The sequence below is a fragment of the Piliocolobus tephrosceles genome, chromosome 19 (genome assembly GCF_002776525.5).
Source record: "Piliocolobus tephrosceles isolate RC106 chromosome 19, ASM277652v3, whole genome shotgun sequence".
Lineage (NCBI taxonomy): Eukaryota > Metazoa > Chordata > Mammalia > Primates > Cercopithecidae > Piliocolobus > Piliocolobus tephrosceles.
Window position 1 is genome coordinate 26,904,346 of NC_045452.1, and position 18,006 is coordinate 26,922,351.

Consider the following 18,006-nt stretch of genomic DNA (forward strand, 5'->3'; position numbering starts at 1 on the left):
TCCCTTATCTTGACCAACCTAAGTGACAGGGAGCGCACTGCCTCAAGGGCAGACTGTTCTCTCAGTGCATTCTTAGAAGTTCTCTAAGTTCAGCAGAAACTCAGTTCTGTGTTAATCCCTTCTCTCCACGCCCTCTGAAGTTGCAGAAAGCACCATTCATGCCCCTGCCAGGGGAGGACCCTTGGAGTGTTTGAACAGAGCCCCCTTGAAGCCACTTTGCAGAAGCTGCCGCTGCCCAGGGATGCTGGGCGATGAAATGCGCGGGAGGAACTGACAGGGACGCGGTGCTGTGGCTGCACCACAGCGTGGACGCACTCAATGCCAGGGCAACCGGAGCAAGTCACTGAGAATGGTATCAGGGCTACCTGAGCCACCAGCCAGTGTCCCAGGCCGGCCTTCCAAGTCCTGCTCCACTGCTGGCTGATGCCAAGCACAGCAGGCGACCGCCGAGCACGTCACCCACATCAAACCTTGGAACACACCTAAGAGGCAGGAGCAGAGGCGATATGTGTCTTCCACATGCGGGACTGAACCTCTACATGTGCACGTGTGGGCGGCAGAGCCAGGGTCCCCACCAACTCAGCCTGAGGCCGGCTCTGGCTTTTGGCCACCACCCTCCACGGAAGAGCTCCAGCCCCACTTTCTGTGGACCAAACAACGTGTAAAGCACCCAGCACACAGTAGGTATAAGATTGAGTGACGTGGTGGGGTGGGGAACAGGAGGACAAGAGTGGCGATCTGACGATGACCCCACAGACAGGCTCTCGGGACCCTACCCGCCCTGCTCACACGATCCTGTTGGCCTCATCCCAGGTCTCCCTGGTTCTCTTCATTTCAGCCTTGCAACCCCGCTGTAAAGCAGGCAGTAGAGCCTCGTCCCCATTTTACAGATGCAGACTGACTCAGAAAGATCTGAGCTTTACCCAAATCCACCAAGTCCAACAGGGCACAGGACTCTGCGTCCCCACACTTGGTCAGAAGGGACACCTCCACTGTGCCACTCCCTGAGATGCCGGGGACCGCAAGGCATCAGGTCCAGGCAGGAACCACGTAAACCTGAAAAGACACATCCACGTGCGGCATCTCGGGGTGGGGCCGGCAGCTCACTGGGATTCCTGGCAGGACTTGCTGGCTGGGCGGGCTGGGCTCCATTCTGGCTGGGAGACAGTTTAACATATAGACAACACAGGGACACGGGACCCAGACCAAGCCGGTTCACACTCCAGCTTCAGAGACAAGCCCTCAGGTGAGCCAGCACACCCTGTCCAGCCTCAGTGTCCTCTCCGGTAAAAGGCGGATCATGGCAGGCCTCCGTGTTGTTGAAAGTGAAGGCAGCAGAGGCCTGTCCACACTCACCCACCACAGCGGTACCAGCTCCATCCTCCCATACCCAAGGGCTCTCCCACAGCCCAGATGATGGGGAGGCTGAAACAGACCCCAGCCTCCCTCCCGGTCAACCGGAGAATAGGCCACAGCCAAGAACAGCGAGTCCGGAACCACCCACACACACACGGCAAGGTGCAGTTTACACACACGCTTCTCCTCAAGCCAGTTAATCCCCACCACAGGTCTTGGAGACAGAGGCCTTCATTTTAGCCACTTTACAGATGAGAAAAATTGAGGCTCATGGAGACAAGCAACTTGGGACTCTTCACTTTCCTGCAGGCCAAACAGCACCAAGGAAGCTGTGTGTGCACCCAGGAGAACACGCATCCCTATCAGGTCGACTGTGCTTCTAAAGCATCCTTTCCTCGCCACTGGATGAAAACAAATCAGGGTGAAACTCTCAGCTGGCTGGTTTTCAAAACTACACACACAACCTAATGTCAAACCTTCTGCCTGTGAAGAGTCACAAACTAGAGTAAATGATGCACCTCAGCTTTTCTGAGATGGTCCTGATTTCAAATATTCAAACCACCTGCCCGGTCACAGTTTCAGAAGATCCTGACATCCCACTGCTCGGGATGGAGTACGGGTTCACAGTCTGTCCATCTCAGCTCCTGGTTGTGAGAGAAGGACAGGGAGTGGACCCACGTACTGGGCCAAAGGCACCTGATGCGGGGTCAGCCCGGGGCATCCCCGCAACCTGAATCTGAGGTAGGCAGGACTAGCTTCAGCTGGCGGAGGTACTGGGTTGAAGGGTGTCCCCCCAAATTCAGATCCTTCTGGAACCTTGGAACATGACCTTATTTGGCAATAGGGTCATTACAGATGTAATTAGTTAGCTGAGGTCATTGTGCCTTAGAGTGAACCCTAAATCCCATGACTGGTGAATTATAAGACTCCCAGACAGGCCCCGGGGTTAAGAGAGCCAGGTATAGATGGAGGCAGAGACTGCCAGGTGTAGACGGAGGCAGAGACTGGAAGGCTGTCTTCAAGCCAAGGACTGCCAGGAGCCGCCAGGGGCTGGCACAAGCAAGAGAGGGGGCCTCCCCTCAAGCCTCCGGACGGAATATGGCCCTGCTGACACCTTCCTTTCAGACTTCCGGCCTCCAGAACAGTGAGAGAATGAATTCTGCTGTTTTACGCTGCCCAGCTTGTGAGGATCAGTTACGGCGTCCACAGGACACTCACGCAGCAGAGAAGAAAGCTAAGGCTCACAGAGAAAAGTAACCGGCCGCAACCCCTGGGCTCACACGCAGCTAAGCCCGGCCGGCCGGGGCAGCCTGGCCCAGAGCTTCAGACCCACTTTCCTCCCCTGGCGCCCACTTCGTCTCAGCAACACTCCCCCACCCCCACTTACATACAGGCTGCTGACTGCGACGAAAGATGTGCCAATGTCCCCACTTCCGCAGTATCCAAATTAGTGTCATTATGGGAAAGAAGTCCAGATAAAAATACCCAAACTTGGGGAGCGCCAGGGCGAGAATCAGCAGACCTGCACGGCAGCCTGCAGTGGTGGCATCTGATGGCATCTGAACTCGTAGCAGGTCAGGCTGAGAGGCCGCCCACTGCCCAACCCCTCCAGCCCAGCTCATACACTCTACTCAGCCAGCCAGGTCCCCAGTCAGGTCCCCAGTCAGGTCCCCAGCCAGGTCCCCGGCTCTCAGAGCTGTGTTTGCCTTTTTCATCAACTAAACAAAGCAGCAGAGGTGCAAACACTGCCTTGGGGAAGCGGGTGGGCACATCCCTCCCTCCAGTCGCCAAGGTTGGTGGGGGGAGGTGTGGGGGGATGAATTACTGTATAGCAAGTCCAGCTGCACCAGGATGTAATAAAATGTGTTGCTAAGATACAAGTGCCACAGAAGTTCATTAAAGGACACTTTCAACCAAGCTGCCAGACTCTTCTCCCTTCAAAGCCGCTTCTTTGGTACCGTCCCTCGGCTTATAATTAGATCCACAATATGAGAAGCTGCGTTCCCCATTCAAGTCCACTCAGCAGAACACGTTAATAAAATAACTCCAACGAGGCAGTGGCTGGGGCTGGAGCGTGTGGGGGGCTGGGGAACGAGTCTATTTACAGAAATGCATTTGTGTTCCACTTACTTATCTAAATGAGAGATACACATCCTTGAGGAGCCCCGAGGCACTCTGGTGGTGTGATCGGCTCCTTCCCTTCCAGGAGTTTGGGGCTCACTCTGGGACTGCAGAGTCGCTAAACCCTGGGAGCTTGGATTGTTGTAGAACCAAGGTCTCGAATCTCAGGACTCACCAACACAGACTCTTTGCATTTTGGGATGCTATGGTTCTAGAATCTCAACGGGTTGAGTCTGACTCAGTCACTGCATTCAGCACTCGGTTTGTCGGCACCTCGCGAGATGTTGAGTGGCGACAGAGATGAGGGAGGGAAGAAATTACTAGATGACACCCCCACCCCCACCACCACCGCCGCCGCGTGACAGAGCTATCCAAGGGAAAGACAGACTGTCCCTGAGGTCAGGGTGACTGCCCACCTCCGCCGGGGCCCAGACAATGCAGACGAAGGAGCCAGGTGTCAAGGGCACAGCGGAGGGGACATGGCAAGAGGCTCAAAGATGGTCGCAGAGGCGACGGTCACCTCTATCTGCAGGGGCATCCCTTCTGTCCGGGGATATGTGGAAAGGCCGTAATTCACTGCCTACTTCCAAACATCACACTTCATTTCTGGCTTCTCCTGAAAAATGCAAGGAGCCGGCGGCACAGGGCCCGTGCCACATGACAACAGGGGGGTGCTGGGCCATGCTGCCCCCGGCTGAGGGGCTCGGTCTCTTTTCAGTGCTCAGCCCTCGGCAGGACCACTCGCTGGCCCACAGCTTTGGAGTCTGCCATCCCTGCCAAGGTCGGGAGCCTCAGGTTGTAATTACACAGCGACAGAGTCCCTGATGAGTCTCAAGATTTCTGAATCACAGATCTCAGAGTCAGGGAGCATCAGCCAGGCTTCCCCGCACGACTGCTGGTTGGTGCCGCTTCTCCTTCACTGATTGAGAGGTGGTTTGGCAGACGAAGGCTTTAAACAACCAGTTCTAGTCCAGACAGCTCTTATCATCAGGGAATTCCTGCAGATTGAGGGCAGAAATCAGCCTTCACCTAACTTCCAATCTGTGGTCAACATTCTGCCCCATGAAAGGGGTGCTCCCTCTCAAACACTCAGCAGGTGGTCACACTGAGAGGAACGGTGCCCACCCCATTTGACTCTCTGATCCTCTCTAGACCACTCTCTAAAGCTGCCAACTGTCCTATACACACACACATGCATACACGCATACACACATGCACACATATACACATGCATGCACACATGCACGCACACACACACCCACACTCACATGCACACACGGATACACACGCGTGCGTGCACAAGCACACACGTGTGCATACATGCAGACGCACACAAGCATACACAGACGTGTGCACACACGCATACACACACACACACACGTGCATACCCCTTCCCCTGCTCTTTTCACCAGAACACCTGCCACCTTCCGACCCACTCCATATGTCATACATGTCATGTATTGTGTTTCTCGTCGATCACCTGTCTCCCTGCCGAGTCTGTGAGCACCACAAGGACCTATTCTGCCCACTGCTCACGAGCCTGGTGCGGGGCCCTCCCAGCTGAGCCTCCTGATCTGGTCACACCCCGGAGAATACACAAAAAGGCTTCAGACACAGACAGCTCCACTACCCTCATCCTTTCCAGTCCCTTACGCTGAAGGTCCTGGGCCACCGAGTCCCAGCTCCTACTTGGAGACGGCAGCCACAGGTGGCTCCTGGCGGCTTTCCCGTGAGGTGCCCACTTCTGCCACTTCCCCATGCCCATGGCTGGAATGACCTCGAGGGCTCTGGCCTCAGTCCATGATGGCCCCAATAACTGCTCTGTCACCTCTCCTTCCAGGCTCTTGGGGGGACCTTCTTGCATTGGCTGCAGGGAGGTGGGCGTGGGCAATGTGGGCAAACAAGAGCTTTGCATTCAATGGGGCTGTCAACCTGGAGTTTAACAAATAATTCCCGCATTTATCTGTGGTGCATTTATTACCACTGAGACACATTAATCACAGCCGAGACTCAGTATCGCTGATTGTAGGAAATGCTACCTGTCACTTTGTGAGCTGCATCTCACATTAAATTCTGGATCATAGTCTCTAATATGTATATATTTTTAATTACATTTTCAAGTTCATTTACATGTGCAGATTGGCTTTCCGCCTGAATGACATCAAAGAGAAACTCTTCTCCCTCTCGTTCTCTCCCTTCCCCTCCTCTCCTGCCTCTTTCCAGCCATTTTCTTTTTCCGGGGGTAAAAAGCCTCTCCCCAAATTGACTACAGCTTCACCCAGGGGCAGCCTGCAGGCTGTCCCCTCAGGGAGGTCCCAACAGACCCTTCTGTTGCCGCTTCTCATAAATGCTGCCTCCATAACCGCAGCCTCCACTCAAGAGGCCCACCCCTCCAAATCACCCTCTCTCAGCTCCTTTCCTATTCTGGGGAATATCTCTTCCCTAACAAGCCCACAGTTGGCCCCTACCCTCAAATGTAGACTCTGAAAACAGAAATACGCAAACCTGGGCTAGGTGACGGCTGCAGGGACTCCTGATTCTCCAGGGACACAGAAGGTGAAGAAACCTACCCACACCTGCAGATCTGCAGCCAATCTGATTTAGTAAGTTTCATCGCATGGACCATTCTGGAACACACTGTGCCCTGCCAAAGCTGCCTGTCTCTTGCTTAGGCAATTCAGAAGTCAACTACTTGGAGAGTCTAGCAACCGCTCTCAAAACATCTGGGTGCCCTGAGGGTCCCTTCTTGGCAGTCCTGTTGTCCACACATAAGGTCATCCGTGCGGGACCCAGCAACTCTCACGCACAGGCTGCCCTCTGGAGCCAGCGGCTTCAGAAAGAAAACTCTGGTGAAGAGAATCTAACTGTGAAAACAAACACAACAGGTTTCTTGCATGGGCAAAGCGCAGTGATCAGAACACCTGGAGTCACAGGGGCTCAATCTGATTCCTGGGTGCAATCCCCAATCCCCACCGGGGCCTCAGTTTCCCTCGGGTAAGATGAGGGGCATGGCCGAGGTGTTCCCCTTAGTTCTCACATTCTATGCTTTTAGCTTCAGCCATAAGCCATCAGGCCACGGCAGGGGGCACGTCCCCTCAATTTCAACAGACTCCCAAGTCAGGGGCTGACCCCAGCTCTGGGCACACCCGTCCAAAGACCAAAAGCAACTCAGAGGTTTCTGTATCAACAAAAAGCCACAGATGCCTCCCTGCTTTTCAACGGCAATGATGTCTCTGGGGTCCTGCTGGCTTTCTGTTTCTTCCATTATTGCTAATAAAGTAGTACCGACAACAGCGCTCTCTACTCATTTCCTGGCTGCGCCTCAGGAATCGCGCCCAGTGCGTACAATGCTCGCCCCATTCGTCCCCGGGACATCGCTGCATCGCTGCCAGAAGGGCTGCAACACCCCCACTTTGAGACCAGGACCCAGCCCGGCCCGCCCCTCGCATCCCTCTTCAGAATGAGGGTTTGACTCAAACCTGGGCAAAAAAATAAAAATCTCCCATGGATACCCTCTTTTCTGCCATATTTTTTTTTTTTTTTTTGAGACAGAGTCTCGCTCTGTCGCCCAGGCTGGAGTGCAGTGGCCGGATCTCAGCTCACCGCAAACTCCGCCTCCCGGGTTCACGCCATTCTCCTGCCTCAGCCTCCGGAGTAGCTGGGACTACAGGCGCCCGCCACCACGCCCGGCTAATTTTTTGTATTTTTTAGTAGAGACGGGGTTTCACCGGGTTAGCCAGGATGGTCTCGATCTCCTGACCTCGTGATCCGCCCGTCTCGGCCTCCCAAAGTGCTGGGATTACAGGCTTGAGCCACCGCACCCAGCCTTTTCTGCCATATTTTAAGAAGACCAGCACAAGTACCAAGCCAAAGTAAAAAACCATATAGTACAGCCCATCAGAGCTGCCAAGGGACGCCCGCTCTTGGCAGTCAGAGACCGTAACCTGAGCGAAGCTGCATCAGCAGTTTCTCCTCACACTGGGATTGCTACTACTGAACAGGAAGTCACCACCAAAAACAACACAGAACAATCTTCAGAAAGCGTATCTGTTCCTTCAGAGAACAGAGACCATTACAAAATGAGATGTCTCCACCTCAAAGTATAAAATAACATCAATAATAATAAAAAGAGCAGCACACGAGCCAGCGAGAGGGAGGAGGAGAAAACCACCCAGCTCCGAAGGGCTTGGCTTTTGCGCTGCAGACTCCTCTCCGCAACCCCGCAACCCCGCAACCCCGCAATCCCCGCCAAGTCCCCAACCAGCCACACACTCCCCGGTGCTAAGCCAAGAGCCAGGCTCCCGGGAGATGCAGAGACCAGACCCAGACCCAGACCCCAGGAAGCTTCCATGACTTCTACTTTGGAACGAAAGTTCCACTCGCGGTCACCGGGACGGTTACTAACTTGCTGGGGATCATCTCCAACATTAAAACTCCACTGATTTTTATCTGATCGTGTGCCCTGGAGTAACAGTCCACACCTCACTTTTCATATTGGTGCCATTACACTGTCATTTCTCCCCCTACACGTGCCAGTGTTGGGGTTAAGGTCATGAAGCTGGGCACCCAATGGTCCAGAACTGGACCACAGCTTCTCTACTCACCAGCTGCGTGATCTCAACGCGGCAACTCAACCTCTCTGGGCCAAGCCAGTCCACAGAGAAAACCAGAAGGCACCTGCTCAGAGCCAGGGCCCCACAGGAAAGCCAGGATGTGTCAGAACCCGTCTTCAGTCCCACTGCGTGAGAACTTTCTGTGGGTCCAGAGCTTAATGCACCACTCACTAATCCTGTGGCCTCTCGAAATTGTTTCTTGAGTGCTCACCGAACGCCAGGCACTCTGCTACCTGGCTGGCCATGAACTATTATCAATCCCCTTTTATAACTACAGAACCAGAGCCTCCAAAGCGGCAAAGCCTGCCCCAGGCGGAAGAGCCAGCAAAGGATGGAGCTGGGATTGGAACTCCAGTCTATCCAGTTTTAAAGCCTGCACTGTAAACCACTTTGTCACGTGCCTCTCGGAGACAAAGTTAAAAGCCTTCTACACAGCACTGGGGAGGATATTCTGGGGGCAGAGCCTCCAAAGCTGGGCCACCGGACACCCTTAAAGCTCCTTAACCCCCTAGAGGTGACCAAAGCCTCCCTAAGATGCTGCCCCACACAAGAGCCTCGGCTGCTGAAGAAGGAGCGTGGTGCCCTCAGGATCAGCGGTATGTCCGCAGATGGGGCGAGTAGCAGCCTCGTGTGTTCACTGCTCACACAAGTGAAATCAAAGACACAGCCCATGATTCGGTTCCTGAAGAGACAAAGGCATTGGAAGAAAAACTTGCTAAATCACAAGGCTAATCATCATAGCCAGCAGCTCTAATGAGGCATCATGGGACTACCAAAGTTATTATCAGAGTCATCTCATTGAAAAAATTCAAAGTTAATTGAAATCAGTGGTCCAGTTCCGACAGCAGGTGTTTTAAGATTCTAAGATATCAAAGCGGACTCTTTGGAGTGGCTGATGCAGGCGGCAGCGTCAGCATAGTGATCCGTCAACCTTTACGGGGGCAACAAGCAACATGGCACCCTTGCACGGAAAGATCGCCTCCAGTGGTGACACGTAACAAGACAAAAGTGCCCAGGTCAGAGCCCGGGCAGGGCAGGGGGTGGTTCCTGTGGTTCAAATCAACCCTCATCTCTAGGAACAGACCTACACTTAACACCTTCACGTAGCATCTAAATGCACTTTCATATCTGCTGATTTCATCTCAATCACTGGGTGAATGGGTCTTATTCCCATCCCCACTTCACAGCTGGCAAACGGAGCTTGCTCAGAGAGGCAGAATGGCTTGCCCAAGGTTCTCAGCTGAGACGCAGGAAGCTGGGCCGTGAACCCATATGCTGACTTTGAGGCCTTTGCTCTTCTGGCTACATCACCTTATACCCTACACCATGGGAGACCAGCTGGAGACGAGCAGGGGACTGACACAGAGGCACCCCGGCTAGGGGGCAGAGTTGACAATTCCATTCACAGCAGTCCCAAGCGGCTCAACCTCGGAAAGCTGCCCTCCTCTGATCCATCCTGAAGATTCACCAGCCCAGTCCGACCCAAGTCCCAGGATTATCCTGACAATCAAATAAAAAGACGTCCATCAAGGAAGATGAAGAAGGCACACTGAAGACAGTGCCACAGCCAGCCATGGCAGTGAGTGTGCAATCTGCCACCACTTTCTCTACCAGTGCAAATGTCACCTCCCTGGAGCTGTCCCCACACCCCCCAGCACAGCACACCGTCCCATCTGCCCCCTGGGTGAGCCTGGTGGCCAGACACCTCACACAGATACCTCACTGAGCCTCGAGAGGTGACTGTGGACGCACCTGCCTCCCCAACTGCATGTGAAAACAGCTGTGGGCTGTGAGCAGACATCAAGTGAAAGCCCTCAGCAAGTGTGGAGCCTCATAGAGTGAGATGTCACCGTCACTCACAACATATCCCTCCACCGCCACTTCCATATCCCCAGTTATTTCTGGTGGAAACTCCTTTCGTATTCGTGGGCTGTTCCCAAGAGACGTCCACAATACTATGTCTGGTGTGAAAAGTAGGTCTCGGAATAGTGATGCCTGGTCCATGGACTTGTGTGAGACAGTGTTTCTCCAACATCATAGATGCATCTGCCAACACCTCTGATGGGCACACCTTGAGGCCCTCTGATGGGCACACCTTGAGGCCGCGGCTCTCGCCCAAGGATACAGTGGGGCAGGAAGAAGGGAGACCTGCATTTTACGATATTCAAACTTATACTGCCATTTCCAGATGAGCATGTGTTGCTTTTCTAATAAAAATCTTTAAAAAGCAGAATTCTTCTTATCTCCTAAATGTCACCAAAATGACAGAATGCTGATCACCACCTTCCTTAGTAAAATTTACTTCAGCAGAATGGTAATTATTTTCCTGACTTCAAAAACAAGTCCTTCCTCTCATTTTGGTAACAGACAAAATGTTAACTATTTTATACACATTACACAGGCTTTGTATGTATAATGTTGTATTGACATATATCAACACATAAATATTTGTCATTATATACATGTGGCCAAGAAAATTAAATCAATAGAAATAAAAATGTAACTGGTAAACATGTAACTATAAATTGCACTTACGTACATACACACATACACTCTTTTCTTCTTCAACCGAGCAGAGTTACCCACTCAGTTGCTTTCTGGGGCTTCCAAAGGTGTCCCCCACTAATTCTTTGGCTCTAAGAACCTCTGGTGAAGTCTGGGGGAAGGTCACCTGGAACCCCCACCCTCACAGGCTGGTTTATGTACAGGTCACCCAGAGCTTTGGGTCCAGCACCAGTCTCGTGCTTCCCACAACAATGGGGCCTGTCAAGAGGCTCCCCACGCAGGTGACAAACACCTAAGTATCTCATGCACTTGGGGAGCCCAGGCATCCTTCGCGCTCCTCCCTTCTGACCTGCCCTCAGCACCCCTGCACTCCTACACACACCTTCCTGCCTCGTGCCCTAGAAGCCACTGGGTACAGCAAGAGGCCACAGTATCAACTCTAGGCCCTCTGTCCCCGCATGTGACACCCTCCTTACACTGCCCCAGCTGGCCTTCTCTGCCCTCTCTCTCCTCCTCATTCACGGTTTTACTGCCAGAAAACTCAGTAGCGTCCTTACCTCCCACTGTGGGTTTCTCTGGGGCCATTTTGCCTTGACAAGCTTGGCTGCCATCCCTGCCCGTCCACTCCCCAGGAGGCCTTATGGACACATCTCCCAGGCAACCCCCTTCTGGAAACTGTCCTCGGTTTCCAGGCCAGCAATGATGCAGGTGTTCCTGCAGCATGATTTTCACAGCCCTTTTCCAGAAGTCCCTTGAAACTGTTCTCCACACCTCACTCTTTTGTCAGGTTTGCAAGGGCAGAGAGCTTGTTTCATTCATCTCTGGGTCCACTCATGTCAACACACATGATTTCAAAATCTTCCCTTTGCTCCAGGCCTACTGCAGGCTAGGGGCTCCCCTAGGACAGTTAACAAATCATTGCCTATCTTCACACCATCACTGCCCTGGGAAAAAGCAGAAGGGAGCCCAGCAGGCACCCCTCAGGCAGCTTACAGTCTAGCCTAGCACAAGAGCTGATGTAGGGAGATTACACAAGCAAAGCTAAGAATGCCCCAGAGGCAGGAAAGCACTCCAGGTGTCTGTAGCTGCCCCGAAGGAGCGAGGGGGAGCTTCTGGGGCAGAGGCAGAGCAGGTGGGCAGGGCCATCCCTGTGGCTCTGCAGGCCCCTGGGTTTCATCCCAAGAGCAAGGGGAAGCCACCGTAAGGTTGTGAGCCAGGGAGCACTGTGACCTCATTCACATTCTAAGACACTGACTCTGGGGAAGAATGTACTGGAAGGGCCCAGAGTAGATGCAGCATGCCACTCACAATAGGCAAAAGAGTAGACGCAGCATGCCACTCACAACAGGAAAAGGTGGAAACAAGCCAAACGTCCACTCGTGGATGAACGGTTGGACAAGATGAGTTCTCTCTACACGGTGCTAAGTCCTGACATAAAAGCTAGTGAAATACTGATACGTGCTACAACTTGCATGAAGCCTGAATCATTAAGTGCAACAGGCCAGTCACGAAAAGATGTAAATATATGTATTCCATATAAATGGAATCATACTATATACATAGCATAATCATACTATATAGTCATTTTATACACACACACACACACACACACACACACGTAGTATGATTCCATTCATACGAAAGCCTAGAACAGGCAACTCTAGAGACAGGAGATTAGTGGTTGCTTAAAGCTGGTGAAGGGGGAAAGGGGAGAAGGGAAGTGACAGCCAAGGGGTTTCTTCAGTAGGCGATAAAAATATTCTAAAATGGATGGTAGTGAAGGCTGTACAGATCTATGAATGTACGAAAAACCAGTGAACGGCACACTTCAAATAGGTGAAGAGTGTATGGAAAGTGTATCTCAACAAAGTGGTTTTGTTATTGTTGTTAAGTAGATGCAGTGAAGGGGCTACCACTATCTTCCAGGTAAGAGATGGCGGTGGGTGGGCCCAGGGCGACAAAGGGATGGAGGGATCCAGGAAACTCCAGCTGTGTGTTGGGGCTGGAGGGGGTGCGGTGCGGGTGTGAGAGGTGGGGGGTGAAGGCCACACAGGTGGTAGCCAGGCTAACCAGGGGTAAAATCAGGCTTGGCCTTGCTGTCCCATTCCCACAATCTTCCCCTAGCAGTATGAAGTGTGGAGCTTTTGGAGTTGCACTGATTTTTTTCTGCAATGTATAATGATACTGTTTCAACAATGAGAACTGGCACTTTACCTCAGAGAGATTAAAATGCACCTTTCTGGAGGAGAGTAAGCTTGAGAGGAGAGGTTGGAAAACACAAAGTCCTGGTACCAAAGGACTGCAAACAGTGTGGGGCGGGGCTGTGGATAACCCCCCAGCTTCATTCGGTGGCTGCTTCTCCGGTGGAATCCCCAGTGCTGGACACAGCTGGTAAATCACGAAGACACATCTCAGTGCTGGGCGCACACACAACACCTTTCAAGACAACGTATTTTTACCACTGCACTCGGGGACAGCCCCTCAGAACCCAGAGTTCATCAACTCCATGAACTCTTGGGACAGTGCACATGGTCCCAAGCTCACCTCCGGGGTCCTTCTCGTGACACCAGAGCAGCGTGGACTGCGGTTCAAACAGAAGGCTCTTTCCAATCCCACTGTAAAGCTGAACCTGCATTAAGTTGGCCTCACATGTGGCATCCACATGCTGTGCTCGGAACTCCAAAGAGGGGACCCCCACCCACCCAGTATTTACACTGGGTCTGTTATTTACACAGAAGGGCTTGTTGCTTGACAATTTAGATAAAAATGTTACTGCCTCTCTGCATGTGCTACAAACTCATGGCCTAAACCACTGGAGCAGCTAATGGAGTCTTCACACATCGTATCTTGTTAAAGAGGGCCCTCCGCTATTGGAATCACAGCTCAGCAGCAAGGTGCAGCCACACCTGGGAAGGCAGCTTAGCTGGCCTGGGCCGGGCCATAACTCATCAGCTCTTACCAACTATCCTATGCCTCATTTTTTTGTTTTTTAGTGGAAAATATGAACTTCATTTTCAAATAGCAAAGTCCTATGTAAACTCACTTCCTGTTTATTCCCTAGTCCCCCAATGGTAGGACACAAACTAGACAGTTACACAGAAAATTTGTATCTATCTACTCTGACCAATAAGCTACCACTATGAGTCCTCTGAACACCTTTACGCACTTGTCCATGTTTCTTAAAGTAACTGAGAAAAACGTCGTGCTAAGGGCACAATGAGAAATTGATGTTGGGCCCTGAAAGACAGGATTCCACTGCTGGTGTACTGCTAACAGACCCGGATAATGGGGTCATCTGTTCATTTTACTATCTAGTTCATCATCCACATGTGCACTTTTAATTGAAACTTAACCTTTGTATCCGATGTTCCAGCACAGAAAACATCTCTGGAGGTGGAGATAGTATGAGCGTTTCCCTAAGCAACTCTCTCAAAGAATTCTGCCTTTAATTTTCTGTTGAGTTAAATAAACAAACTGTGACACACTTGCCTTTTCATCTCCATTCCCCCATTTCGGCCCTTCTGGGCAGGTTCTGGGGTGACCAAGCAGAGCCTCTTCAAAACCCTAGTTCAGCCTAGAGTCACCTCCAAAGCGCTTTTTCATCTACTATTCCCCAGCTTAGCTGCCAATCACCACCAAACTCTCCCAAGGAGAGGGAGAGGGGAGTAAATGTTAAGTCTACCCAACTCATTTCATAGGTGACCTCTTGAAAGATTTCAACGCAGAGCCCGGAAAAGGCAAGGCGGCATTATTAGCATGCTGAACCACGGCTGCAGCCCCCTCCCCTCCCTCTTTTATGAGCCCTTGTTATATAAAATGCCACAAAGGAAAACGGAAAAACAACACCTTTGCAGTTACAGACACAAGTTCCAATGTCCAGGCCAAATCCTGGCTGCTTACCCGATGTTATTTTTAGTCATTTAAAAGGGAAACATTTCTAAAAGGCCGGAGAACAAAAGTTTCCCTTGTTTTCTTTCTTTTTAAACACACATTCACACACACAAAAAGATGGAGGTCAGTTCGCAAGCAAGCCTCCTTCCCTGAGTTCAAATTTAAAGGCAAAGGCAGCACGGAGTCGGAGAGCTCCTTCCCGAAGCTGCTGCAACCTTCAAACAGGATTTTCAAATGTTTCTTTCGGCTTATCTAAATTCCAGCATGACAGATAATAAATAGCGACTCATTTACTATCATCATAAAAATTTAAACAGCCTTGAAATAGTTGCTACAATACAGAAGAAATGATCAAACCCAAGCTCAGAAGAGTCATTCCAAATAGTAAAACTACTGCCACGCAGAAACATAAAGAGACATTGTTCCAATAAAAGCTCCTAGGTGATTGGATTTTTTTTTCTCTCTCTCTTTTAAATCTTCTACTCGGAGTCAACAACTTGCCGTTTTAGCCAGTGAAAAAAGGGCTTAGTAACCCTCAGCTATCACACTGGACCAGATCTGGTGGCGGATTTTTTTTTCTTTTTAAAGAAAGTATCTGATTTGATTCCACACAGTGATTGAACAGCTTTGTGCTCTGCGGAAAAGGGTCTTCCGACCCCTCCCCCTCCAAAAATGGCATCAAAGCAATCAAAATGGTAATGCCGGGCCTGGGTCCCCTCCCCCCCGCCAACTCCACGACTTCGCCGGGGCCGCGCGCCGGGCCCCCCCTCCGGCGGGAATGGAAGCTTCCACTCCCGGACGGGGGCGCGCGTCCGGGTGCGGGGGGGCCGCGGCACCGACAGAAAGGGGTTAGTGCATTCGTCCCAAGCCTCCCGTCCAGCCCGGCGGCCTAGACCAGGCGCCGGCCCGCGGCACTGCCATCTTCCTTTCAGCAAGCCTGGGCCCCCCCGCAGTCACTCGCGCACGCCCCCTCCCATCACTTTTTAACTTTAAAGACTGGACACGAACGCCCGGCCTCCGAATTCTCCTTCGCCAGGGTCACCGACAGCCGCACCAGCCTCTTCCACTTCTCTCCACTACACCAGAAAATCCCTCGGGGGAGGGGGCGTCCGATGGGGCGGCCCGGGCTAGGGTGGGAGCGCGGGGGCCGGCCCGGGCGGGGGCGCGCGGGGGCGGGCCCGGAGCTGTCCAAGTTTGGCGCTGGCGGCTGCGGCCGGCATTCCGAAGGAAGCGCGATCGATGGCCGGGGGCGCGGCGCGGACGGGGGCGGGGCGCGCGGAGGGAGGGAGAGAGGGGGCAGCGGAGGGAGGGGCGCCACCGCCCCCATCCCCGCCAGCGCGGTGCCCCCAGCGCGCCATTGGCTGCGCTGCTCAAAGTTCTCGGCTCCGAGCTGCGCGGGGAAGGGGCGGGCGCGCGAGTGCGGGGAGGGGGCGCGGCGGGGGAGGGGCAGCGGGGGAGGGGCGAGAGCCAGGGGGCGGGGGCGCGCGGCCGGCCGGGCTCCGGCGGCGGCATCTGTTCGTGGTGCTGAAACCCCGAGCGCTGAGCTCAGCGCAACTAAGTCACAATGGACAACTTTTCCCCCCGGGGGGGGGCCGGGAGGGGGGGGGGCGGCCGCGCCCCCGCCGCGGGGGAGCTTCTCAGGTGTCCCCAACTACACCTAACGCCCAGAGCCCAAAGTTGGAGCAGAACTGGGGGGTCAAGGGGGCGCCTTTCTTTTGTTCCCCGGGAGCTGGCGTCAGGTTCCAAGAATAAAAAGTGAAGCTGGGGAAGTGGAAGGTCGGGTGGGGAGCCTCGAGGAACGATTTCAAAACGAGGTTTGCCACGGAACCCAGAAATCGCTTCCAAGGAGTTTGGTGTCCAGGCCCCCACGGCCGCCCCCCTCCGCCCCCACGGCCGCCTCAGCGCAAAGCGGGAGACTCCGAGCCGGGAGAAATCGCCACGTTCCAAAAACATGTCCACCACCTCAAAATGGACGCCGGGCCGCGCGCCGCCTTTTAAGTGAGCTCCTCTCTTCGGCCCCCGCCGGGCCGGCTCTCCCCGCCGCCTCAGAGAACCCGGCTCTTTCTTTCCAGGAAAGGGGAGGGGTGGGGAACTTTGAGAACTGGAGACAGACCCCTCTGGGAGTCTGAGCGTGCGGCGCCCAGGCTGGCACTTTTTAGGGCGCCGCCAAAGTGCCCGGCTACCCTCCCGCCCCATCCCGGGGAGGGGCCCGCGATCCCCTCGCTTACTTGTTTGTCGCTGAGCGCGGCGATCCGCGGCTGCCTTTCGTGAAGCTGCTTCTTGAGGTCGCCGTTCTGCGGAAACACGGAGGAGCGGGCTCAAGCCGGCCGCCCGGGGTCAGGTGCGCCCCAGCCCCGCGGGCCGCGGCACCCCCCGCCCGGAGCCCCGCGAGCGGGGCCGGCCGCAGCGTACCCCAAGTTTCCCGGGCCGCGTCCCGCACGCGCGGCGGCCGGGCAGTGCCGCGCGGGGCCGCTTACCTGTGGCTGCCGCCTCATCGGGGCAGCTCGCGGGGCGGGGCGGGGGCCGAGGCCACCCGGCGGCGCGCCCCGAGCCGTGCAAGTTTGCAGGCCGGGGTGCGTGTGCGAGTGAGTGAGTGTGTGCCGGGGGAGGGGGGAGGAACAAAGAGCCAAGTAAACACGGCGAGTCCGTGTCGAGCAAAGCTCATAAATATTCAAGTCGCGTCCTAATCTCCCCAACACACACACGCACACGCCGAGCCCCGCTCAGGCTCCGGCCGCCACGCCGCCGCTCGCCAGCAGCGATCGCCAAAACTACTTACGCCCACAGGGCAGGTTCGCCCCGGGCGCGGGGCCGGAGGGGAGGCCGGAAAGGGGGCTGTTCGCACTCCCCTCCCCTGGGCCGGCTCACGAAGGGGCCCCGTCCAGGCACCCTCCCAGTCATGCAGACCCTACATCGCTTAAGAGAAGACGCCAGGCTCGGGTCCCACGCGCCCTCGATTCCCCCAAACCGTGCAGGACAGCGCAGGGGGCGGGCGAAGGGGAGCCCAGAAGGGGGTCTGCGCGTGTGCTCACTCCCTCGCCCCCGGCCCCGGGGCAAACTCCAGCCTGGAAGATCCCGAGACCGGGAAGAGAGGACGATGGGCTCGGGTCCCCCGACCCCCTGGCCCCGCAACACACTCCCCGGCCCCCGGCCACCTACCTGGTGGCGCGCGAGTTCCACGGCGAGCGCCTCGGGCCGGCTCTGCAGCTCCATCCCGGCAACTTGGGCAGCACTTTGCGCTCACTTTGGCTCGGGCTCCCGGGAAGTTGCGCGGCTTCGCGGGAGCCAGAGCGGGCGCGGGCGGACGCGGCCTCCGGGCTCGGTGGGGGGGACACGAGCCCCCTCCCCCACGGCCGAAAGGGAAGGGGGCCGGCGAGGGGGAAGAAAGGCTTCCGGGCGCCGCGGCGCCGAGCCCGCGGCTGCCCCAACTCCTCAGGCTGCCCGGCAAGTTGCGCCGGGTCCCCGGGCTGCCGGCGCGGCCCGGCGCATGGCCCCCCGGCGCCGGGAGCCCCGCGCAGCC

At 54.8% G+C, this 18,006-nt stretch overlaps 1 protein-coding gene across 1 annotated transcript in view; it reads right to left on the reverse strand.

Moving 5' to 3' along the window:
* Positions 1 to 17,750, reverse strand: part of PHF21B (PHD finger protein 21B) — a 132,842-nt gene extending 115,092 nt beyond the window's left edge. Inside the window, exons 1-2 of the mRNA XM_026447969.2 lie at positions 17,646 to 17,750; positions 16,715 to 16,780 (exon numbers count right to left, since the gene is read on the reverse strand). Coding sequence (XP_026303754.1) covers positions 16,715 to 16,780; positions 17,646 to 17,699 — 120 coding nt within the window. The 5' untranslated portion in view covers positions 17,700 to 17,750. The remainder of the gene's footprint in view (positions 1 to 16,714; positions 16,781 to 17,645) is intronic.
* Positions 17,751 to 18,006: the final 256 nt, after the last annotated feature.